Source organism: Colossoma macropomum, unplaced genomic scaffold (assembly GCF_904425465.1).
Source record: "Colossoma macropomum unplaced genomic scaffold, Colossoma_macropomum, whole genome shotgun sequence".
Classification (NCBI taxonomy): domain Eukaryota; kingdom Metazoa; phylum Chordata; class Actinopteri; order Characiformes; family Serrasalmidae; genus Colossoma; species Colossoma macropomum.
This window is the reverse complement of record NW_023494802.1, coordinates 7,270,144-7,280,425: the sequence shown is the minus strand read 5'-3', so window position 1 is coordinate 7,280,425 and position 10,282 is coordinate 7,270,144. Positions and strand designations below refer to the sequence as shown.

General features: G+C 39.9%; 1 protein-coding gene across 1 annotated transcript; it reads left to right on the top strand.

Annotated features, from left to right (window-relative positions):
• The first annotated feature begins 1,701 nt into the window (after positions 1-1,701).
• On the top strand, positions 1,702-8,730 carry asb8 (ankyrin repeat and SOCS box containing 8). Its single transcript, XM_036591968.1, has 4 exons — positions 1,702-1,923; positions 3,575-3,757; positions 4,990-5,094; positions 5,913-8,730. The coding sequence occupies exons 2-4, from the start codon at positions 3,629-3,631 to the stop codon at positions 6,546-6,548; spliced, it is 870 nt and encodes a 289-aa protein (XP_036447861.1). The 5' UTR covers positions 1,702-1,923; positions 3,575-3,628; the 3' UTR covers positions 6,549-8,730.
• The last annotated feature ends 1,552 nt before the right edge of the window (positions 8,731-10,282 follow it).

The following is a 10,282-nucleotide window of genomic DNA, read 5'->3' as shown; positions in this document are numbered from 1 at the left end:
ATTAAAAATTGGAGTGGAATTTAACTAAGTAATACACAGGTTTTAATGGAATTGAAATGCATTTTATATTATTTTAAAATGTTTTGATCCTGCTACAACTAATGAAAGTAGAATTTTCCCTGTTGTGATTGGCTGGTATGCAGTCTGGCGATCTGGATGGTTTTTTTGTCCTGGATTTTGATTGGCTAGTAAAATATTCCATTTTGCAGTCAATGCATTGACAAAACAGACGGAGGATATTTGATAAGGCCTACAGGGTGTTTTTGTTTTTTGTTTTTTTCTTGGCCTAGGGCCCAAAAAGTCCAGAAACACCACTGTACATGGAGAAGGGCACCGTGTACAGCAGGGCTGCCCACCGTGTTCTGGCCTGCCAGAAAGTCAATCTAACCTTTCATCCAATGAGAGAACAAACTTCATTTTATACTAGGAATCCACCTGTGAATGTTTATAGCCAATTATGCTTCCTTTAAAGTTAAATTGATTTTTTTTTTTAACTGACGCTCACAATGTAAGGGCTGAATAAATACATGGAACACACTAACACAATATTGGTACTTCAAATACAGCGCAAGTGTATTTAGATTATAAAATAACAATGTAATAGCTTTTTAATAATAAATAATAACTGGCTGATTGTCATTTGCTTTTTTGGAGCAAAAATCTGTTGATTTCTATCATGCATCCTTATTTTATGCTACAGTTGTAGGCAAAAGTTTGAACACCTCCACTGGTCAAATTACATATTTTGTTGATTTTCTTAGTGAACATAAGTTAGCACATCCTCTACCAAGAGCAAACTTAAATATGACATTTTTCAGAAAGTTTTAGTGCACGATTTCTGCTTATTTACTGAATTTAACATTGAAAACAAAATTTTAATGTGCCAGAACTATTTTTCATGGACCACATTCATGCTTTATTTTTCCCAATATGTTAAATTCAGCAAATAAATAGCAATTGTGTATTAAAATGTGCAGAAGTGTGTTCTCTGTGGAGGATGTTATTTTCACTTATTTTCTTATACTTAGTATTCTTATACTTCTTTTCATTTGTAATACAACCGGTGGGCGTGCGACTGCATACATGACTAATTAAATTCTATTTGGCCCTCAGCCCATCATAAATATTGCACTTTGACCCCTCAAGACAAGAAGTTTAGGCACCCCTAGTGTAGAGTCTGAGTGAGGGCAGTGCTGCTCACTCCATGTCCTGGAGATCTACCACCCTGGAAAGTTCACATGCAACGTACCTGGCTCCAGTGCTCAGATGCATCTGAGGACCTTTGTTACCTGAATCAGGTGTAGGTTTGAAGCTAAACTCTGCAGGGTGATGGATCTCCAGGAGCAGGCCTGGGCGCCTCTGGTCTGTAGGGGTGTTTCTCAACGCTGCTCCTGGAGGCCGACTGCCCTGCATTTTTTTAGCGTTTTCCCTGCTCACAAAACCTGATCCAACTAAGCAGCTCTTTAACAGCCCATTATTGAGTTAAAATGGCTGTGTTAAAGAAGGAGAAGCACTTAAATGTACAGGACAGTGGGCCTCCGGGACCAGGACTGGGCACCACTGGTCTAGAGTGTGTTGGAAGGAGCCGGCTGCCATGTGCTGACTATATATGGAGTGCACAGCTTGGTATGGGAAGAATGTTGTCTACGACGGAGAGATATGTTTAAAACTATTTATAGCTGTGCTTTTAGGTAATTCAGTCATTAAATGTTTGACCACAGGCTGAACGGGCCATGTAGCCGGTAGTTCTGTGAATAATACGTTAAGTGAACTGTGGATGGGATGGATGCAGGTTTTCTAAGTCACTTCCCGTCAGTGACGTTTCCATGGCCGTGTTTTTGTTGAGCAGGGCTGAGCTGAGGGGGTTTGGTTTGGTTTGGTTCGACTGACAGGCTGAAACTTGTAAGCAGACAGACCTCGAAGGTACGGCTTTCTTGTATTTGTGAGTTTCTTGTGTGAGTACATAGATAAAGGCACTTAATTCTGCATTCACATCGATGAGAGTTCATTCGTAGCGTATTAACTCGCTGTGGGGAAAAGAAAGCAGTCAGTCAGTCCGCGTTGACGGCGGCTCGACACTAGTTTAGCGCTAGCCAGAAAAGCCGACGAAGCTAATAACAAAACAACGTGTTTGACGGGCTGTGTTAGTGTAATTTATCAGCACAGTTCGCTGTGTTATTCGTTCTGCGTTGCAGGGTTTGTTTACAACCACTCCAGAGCGAAATTGTGGATGAAAACAGCGTGTCAATTTGAATTTAGATGATATCTTGCTGTCTAGCCGAACTCACGTAGCGTCTAGTTAGCTTAACGTTAGTCGCAAACAGTTAACGATATTGCGTTCGCTTTGGTTTAATAAGTGGAACCAAGAATGGAAGAGATTGATTTTGATTTTTAAACTAGATTAGAGTGCTTCATTTCTGTAGACAGTATTAAAATGAGGCAGAATTTGGCCTCTTCGCAGCTTCCTATTTGATTTTTCCGTTCCACCTTAAATGGTGCAGCACTTACGTTACATTCTGACACCTGTTCAGGCGCCGTAATGCAACTGCTGCAGCATTTAAGGTGGAACGGAAAATTTAATAAGAAACTGTCTTCAGCTTTGTGATTTTCAGCTAGTATTACTCTAGACAGGTGCATCCCAATGCCGTTTTTTGAACTACGAGCACATTTTAAGGTTTCCCTGCTGAGGCACACCCGGGTCAGCTCATCAGCTCATTTTAAAAGCCTTCACGAGGTTGAAATTAATGTGTTGGAGCAGGACATCACTAAGATGTGCAGTAGTGTTAGAGGGAACCGGACTGGAGCATAGCTAAGGTAACGTTAGCCACGCAAACATTTCCTCTGTCATGTCACTTTTGTCAGGCATTGCCTGCCGCTAAAATAATCTGCCAAGTGTAACGTCATCATCAATTGCCATTTTTTAGCTAACGTTACCGAATTATCGTTTATAATATAATAAAATTATATTCTCCAAGCCTTCATATACTCTTTGATAGCTTAAAGGGGCTATATCCTACATTTTGTTGTATTTACTTTTTTCCTGGGGTCCACTTAGAACGTCTGTGTGGGTTTATGTACCAAAAGTGCACCAAAATGATTAATGTTTACATTATTATCTCTGACCTCTCTTTGTCCACTCGAATTAAATGGGCTATTTACGTTACTGTGCCTTTGAAACTGATATGTAGGCGACCTATGTTCTGTACTGTGACTCATTCAAAAAGCAATCTGGGCTGAAACGCTCCTTAAAACTTCACACATGAATGGGCGGAGCTAAACTGCTGTAGACTGAGTAGACATATGTTTATATGTGTTAATACGTTGGTTTTTGTGATGTCACAAATACACTGCATTCAAAGAAAACTCTTTTTTGCAGCTTATCGTCTATATATGGCCTGAGTATGGGCCACAAATGTTATTGAGCATTGTAAACACTGAGTGACTGCATGAACACGCCCACTGATCGCGCTAGATAAGTGCAAACCTAGTGGATGCTTAATCTTACACAGTGTTGAAAATGTCTTAATAAACAAATTTGGACATCTCATGGGGTCATTTCCCTTTTGCTTTTCAGTTACTTGCTGTTGTGAGGCGCCACCCGGCCGGGTGCAATGTCCTTTTGCTCCACATGAGCTCGACTATGTGGTACATCATGCAGAGTATTCAGAGTAAATACTCACTTTCGGAAAGGCTCATCCGAACCATTGCGGCCATCCGCTCATTTCCACACGACAATGTGGAGGACCTTATACGCAGGGTAAGGTTTATAAATGTAATTGCTCTTTATTTGTTTTACCAACTGCAGCCCTGTGGTCCACTTGTGCTGCACAATTTTTTATTTTTTTTTTCTGCAATGATAGAGTCCGTCATGATCTGGTTTAGGTATGTTAGTTCAGGGGGTACTGCATGACTGGATCTGGTAACACTAGTCATGTCTCGAAGTCAAGGCTTAGTCTGTCCCACATATTTGAAATATATTTTGGTGCTGGGGTGGGAGGTGACACTGACTCTGAAACATCAGAAATATAAAAAAAATTGTAACTTAAGAAAAAAACAGTAATTGCAGTTGGCTATAACAAATATACACAGTTTTTCATTTACAACACCATGTATTATGTATGTCAGTTACATACAAACATTAATGACACTAAGGCTTAATTTATGGCTCTATCACTTATTTAATCATGAGTGATGTTTTTTTTCCCAGAGAAACTATATAGTGTCACCTAAACATATAAAAAAGGATGGTCTGACCTGCTATGGGCCGCATATAAAAACAGCTTGTGGGCTATAGTGTGACTTACCAGAGCAAAAAGGCTCAGAAATCGATTTAAATTGCCATCTTTGTGCTGTAAAAGATGATGATGATGATGATGATTTGGATCCATTTCTGAGCGTTTTAGCTCAGGTAAACTGCACTACGCTCTGGCAGGAGAATGCAGAGAATAACAGTGAACCGAAGAAACCATAATCACTGGCAAAAGGGATATTGAAAACAAAGACGTGAGCTAGACTCGACTGAAGTCTTTTACTCAAATATCGGCTGCTGAAATGACCAAACTGTACTTCTCTAAAGACACAGCCATTTCCTTTGACTCATTAAGGTTTAAGCTAGCTAAACGACTGCAAAGCGCTTCTATGTGAATTTACACACATCAGGGTACCTGAGCTACGCATTTCTCCTCCTTCTCATGCAGCTTCATTTTATTTCTCAGTGCTCATCTAAGTAAATATTAGATAAATATTAGATGAGACTAGTGTAACTGCAACTAGATGCACTTTCGAAACTAAGAGAAAGCAAACTCGGCCAGTATTTCAGCATTTCTGCATTCGATTGATCTTATGAAATGGGACAGTAGCATAACGGATGAGAGATGCTGTCAACGTTGGCTGTATCCTTAGTGATGAGACAGGTCTACTGTCTTATCCAATTTTGTATAATACAGTAGTTATTGTGGTTGACCACAACATGTTTTTCCTCCCCTTCAGGGTGCGGACGTGAACAGAATGCATGGCACCCTGAAGCCCTTGCACTGTGCCTGCATGGTGGCTGATGCAGACTGTGTGGAGCTTTTGTTGGAGAAAGGTGCAGAGGTACAGCAGTTTTAATGAATTGAATCCCATAGTGCTGATTTTCCAGATAGATTAAAGCAACATTCTGGCCAAAATGAAAGAACTAACTGTCTTCATATCATTAGAATGCATTACTCAACAGAAATGACTCATCAGGTGAGGAGGGAGCAAGCTTAAAGATAAAGTCAGCAAAGTAGCTGTCTGGCTGTCTAGATATATTACCTTATTTTGGCTTCTCTGGCTAAAAGGGTAAAAACTTGGAGCTGTTTTATTTGACGTAAGAGTTACATTAATGCTAGCCTGGTCAGATTTATTAGTCTATAGCTCAGTGCAGTGGCTAGGCTAGCAGTCTGAATTGGTTGACACCACAGGGATTTCCAGTTGTTGTGTGATGAACTTGCATAATGTATCCTGGCCACTGTAGTGAGAACATTGAGGAAAACATACTAACATGACAGTGATAAATCACAAATTCTGTTAAACCGATGAAAGTTTCAGTCTGGAATGCCCTGTAAGCCAGGCATTGGAGATCTTTTATTGACAATATGTTTTAGTTTAGGATTAAACTTGAGCCACTTTCCCAGACCGATTTACGACCTGGCTTAAACTAGAACTATTGGCATTGAAGTTTAGTCCAAGATTAAACTTAATCCATGCCTGGGACTAAATTAATCCATGTGTAATATTAAGAAACTGTGGGTTTATTTTGAAAAACAAAACAAACACATAGTAATTTAAAGTGGTGCTGTATCTTCCACGTAATTATCAGTATTTTTTAAAAAATCAGCATCTCAGGTATCTTATTAATGCTATCCAGTCATGCTCTGTTTTACATACAGGTCAATGCCTTGGACGGCTATAACCGCACAGCTTTGCATTACGCTGCAGAGAAGGATGAGGGTTGCGTGGAGCTTCTGTTGGAATATGGAGCTCATCCCAATGCACTGGATGGCAACAAGGACACCCCATTGCACTGGGCTGCCTTCAAAGACAACCCTGAATGTGTGCGTGCCCTGCTGGAGAGTGGTGCCTGCCCCAATGCCCGTGACTACAACAATGACACCCCGCTTAGCTGGGCAGCCATGAAGGGCAACCTGGAGAGCGTGCGTGTGTTACTGGAGTACGGAGCCCAGGTTCACGTCACCAACCTCAAGGGCCAGACGCCCATCTCTCGACTGGTGGCTCTACTGGCGCGGGGCCTGGGCACAGAGCAGGAGGAAGAGTGCCTGGAGCTTCTGTGCCGAGCCGCGGGGAAGTTTGATATCCGTAGGGCCGATGGCTCCTTGCCCCGTGAGCTCAGCAAAGATCCTCAGCTGCTGGCGCGTCTAACAAGCATGGTGGCCCAGCCGCCTTTGTTGCGAGCCTTGGCTCGCTGCGCTGTTCGAAACAGCCTCGGAGTGCAGTATCTCCCAACTGCTGTGAAACAGCTACCATTGCCAGAGTCTGTCAAAGAGTATGTACTCCTCAGAGACTGAGGACTGAGTAGAGGAGAGAACAGACTGCCTGTAATGCAAGACAATGAGGAGGTAGTTGTGTTTTTCTTTTAATGCTATCAGAACGCCACAGCCTGTTTGTCAAAATCCTGTATAAATGAGAGAGTGAATTTTGAATTCTAATTTTTATACTGACATAAGCTCATTAGGGTTGGGTCCGTAGTGCAAGATTTAAATTTAAAGAGATGTTGTTATTGGCAGTTACAAGGCAGTTATAATCCATTGATACTTTCAGAATATTACAAAACTAACACTAAATTCTCTCAAAAAAATGTTGTATATACTTACAATATAAGAATTTCTTAATTTGTTGTGAAGTTTACCTTATCAGCTGTTCCTGGAACTGTTCATAAACATCTTTGTTCCGCTCAGTACAGAGGTTTGATTATTTGAGACTTTTAGTTGACCGTTCCTTTGGCCATTGTCTCTGCAAGACTTTTAAAAGAAAAATAATGCTTGAATAATTATTTGTGTTCATATTAGACCATTTTAGCAGTAGAGATTGTATTGTACATCTTTTATTTGGTGCTGGGGGTACAGGTTCATGTGATGTTTCGAGTCTGAAAAGGAAAAGGTTTTGATGGGCATTTTCAGTTTTATTTTTTTGAGAGGTTGCAAATCCTTCAGGTTTTTGGAACCGATGATGTTAATGATTAATCTGATTTAACACAGCATGATCATTCCAAGTTTTGACTGTCCTTGACTAGGATATCTTAAAACAAGGAATTTAATGAGCTTGTACCCAGCTTAACTTCTGAGTCTTGAGTGAAACCTAAGTGGCTTTTTTTCTTCCTCTTATCACTGTAGTCTATGTTTGTACAGTGATACAGCCTGTTTAGAAATGAGTAAATGTGATGCTTAAAGCTGGAGAGTAAGAGTTTTCTGTGCAGCCACTGTGCACCCCCCCACCCTCAAATTTCAACAAGTAAAGGCCTTTCTGCATCACACAAGGTTTTTTTCCCCTTTTTGTGTGGAGGTTGAGTTCATAGCTGGTGGCAAACAGTAGGTAAACTGCAGATGTAAAGAGGAATTCCACCAGTTTTTTATGCTTTCATACTTCAGTCATTTTTTGTGTAAACAACATCATTTACAGTGGTTTGAAATGCACCATTCTAGAGAAATGTATTGGCGTAGATTTCTTTGCAATGCCGCTGATGGATTGACACATCAGAATCACAAATATAGCCATTTTATTGCTATCCAAAACAATTGGTGAACCTGCATATGAGTTTTTACATGTTTTGCATCTAAGAAAATTGGTTTTGTTTGGCTACTTTTTGGGTACTTACGATGTCCCTCTCTGCCATCTCTTTCTACCTCTCTGCCATGAATGGATTCAAAATTAGGTGAAAACCTTATCACAAAACAATGTCTCAGGCATCTAGCAGCATATTTATAACAGTTTCATCTAGGAACTTTCTGTGACAAAACTAGACCCATTGAGCATTTTGGATGTCTGGTTCTAGTCACCACCACTGTGAAAAGTGCTGACTTGGTGAGGTTTTTTACAACAGTGCATTTCACCTCATACCACTCTGAATGGCTTTGTTTACATCTTAATAATTTAATTATGCAGAAATGTTGAAAAATCGGACTAATTAACCTTTAGTGTTTGGTTTATGTTCAGCTGTGCACCAGTAGGGGGCTCTAGACCATAAGATATCTTTCTCACCAAGAGGCCTGCGGGATTCCAGCATGCGATGACTTATTTATCAAGCATACATAGTGCTTCTGTAGGGTTTTTATTTTTAGGGCTTTAATTAGACCCCCAAATGGTGGAAACAAGATCAGTAGATGATTTAGCATCAGTTTTAAAATGAAAGCAGAATTTTTTTAGGTAGCCTGATAACTTAAGCCAAAAGTCAAGAAGGTACAATTGCCTTGCAAGTAGAGAATGTAGCTGATTTGTAGATGCTTTTGTGTGTATTTTATTTTTCCAAATGTGTTTCAATTGTTTTTCCCACATTTAAACCACACATCTGGATGTATATAGAAGGATGTGCTATCATAGATTTGAAAGACACGTTCAGTAGGGCTAGAGGTTTTTTTTATCATTCTATTTTAGCCACTTGACTAAGTACAGGACGTCCTTTTTAAAGAGAACGAAAAATTGCTCAGGAAGGAAACAACACTAGGACGAAATAAAGGGCCCTCTCTCAATTAACTTCCTGTGTTCTCCACACCTCCATTTTGTTATCATCACCATGAACACACCTCTGTTGTATTAGGTAACAAATAGATGTAATCTCATGCTGCATTGTGAGAAAACTAATATTGATTTTTTTACTGTCAGTGACTTAGCTGACAGCTGGAAACTCTCATTCTGTCCAAAATGGTGCCCACATGCAAGAGCTTGGAACAAATTCAGCAATTATGCAAGACATTATGGTTGGGGATAGATAAATATTTAAAGCCATTGCTTCCTTCTTAGGTTCACGATGGGAAAACAGTTTCAGAGAACAGAGACAATGAGCTGAAAACTTGACGTCAGTGGTGGCGATGCGTTTCGAAGGAGGCTGATAAATGGGGTGCTCTTTAATTTGTTGTTATAGATCACCGAGGCCTAGTACTGATGAATGGAAGAAAGGTGGTGTTTTCATTAAATACAGTCTAATACTTATTCACCTAAAATGGTAGGGCCATAAAAATGCAGTAATTGGCATATATCAGATTTGCAGTGCACCACTTTTGTACATTAATACATTGAAGCACCTATTCACAAAAAAAAGTATTTACAGTCCATTTTTTAATTTGGGGTAGAGGTTACATGTTATTTTGTTTCCTGGAATGTAGGCTTCAGGTCATAGTTTTCATCTATCATGATTGCCAATCTAGTTTGACCATTCAAATGTCCAACAACATACCATCTGCGGCCATATAATGTAAAAAACAACATTTCCTTGCTTGTTTGAGATAAATAACAGTTTGATGTAGTATGTAACACTTAAAGTTTCAAAACTTGCCGCTCACTCCCCAGTCCATACAGTCCTCATAGAGAAACTGACCTGCACAAACAGTTTGTTTGGATATCAACTTTTTTGTGATGTCATGAAAGAAAACCAAGTGCATTTCCATATATCCACCTATTCAGCCTGTTCAGCAGTAAAGCCCTGGATGTTGATATTAAAAGCAGTTTCAGCCTGGAATGCTTTTTGAATGAGGCACATCACAGGACAGCCAATCAGAACAGAGCTTGTTTACATGTCATTCCTAAACAGAACTGTCTGTTTAAATCTTTAGGATAAACACTGTTTGGAAAATGGTCATGTAAAAATGAAATATGCCTGTTTGTGGTGCATATTTTTTTTTTCTTAGGTGTGATTATGCATGTTTCACACATGGAAAGCCTTTTCTCACATGAATGGGAGCTTAAAAGATTTTTACATTGTGATTACCTCAGTTACTAAGAACTAAGAAGACTAGGCAGTTACAATAATAGTAGTCTTTATGGGGATTTTATTATTTTAACAAGAAGAAATGTAAAGGCTGTAAACACATGATTTATCACCCTGTAGAAAAAACAACCAAACCATAGCAAGAGATACCAGTTTAATTGGGCCTCTGTGCAGTGTTACCACATAACCTGCTGTGCTGAAACGTGTCTGTCTTCAGTCTGTCTGCATAAGAAGCAGCCTGCAGTCCATATTCACAGCTCCTTTTTCTGTGCAAACCTAAAACACACTCAGGCGGCGTGCTGGTGTTATGAGAAAGCGACC

What these genes read in the sequence shown, in the direction of transcription:
- asb8 (XM_036591968.1), top strand. Translation starts at nt 3,629, where the DNA reads ATGAGCTCGACTATGTGGTACATCATGCAGAGTATTCAGAGTAAATAC. An exon ending in TGGAGGACCTTATACGCAGG is followed by an intron (nt 3,758 to 4,989) that starts GTAAGGTTTATA and finishes CCTCCCCTTCAG; the next exon opens with GGTGCGGACGTGAACAGAAT. An exon ending in TGTTGGAGAAAGGTGCAGAG is followed by an intron (nt 5,095 to 5,912) that starts GTACAGCAGTTT and finishes TTTTACATACAG; the next exon opens with GTCAATGCCTTGGACGGCTA.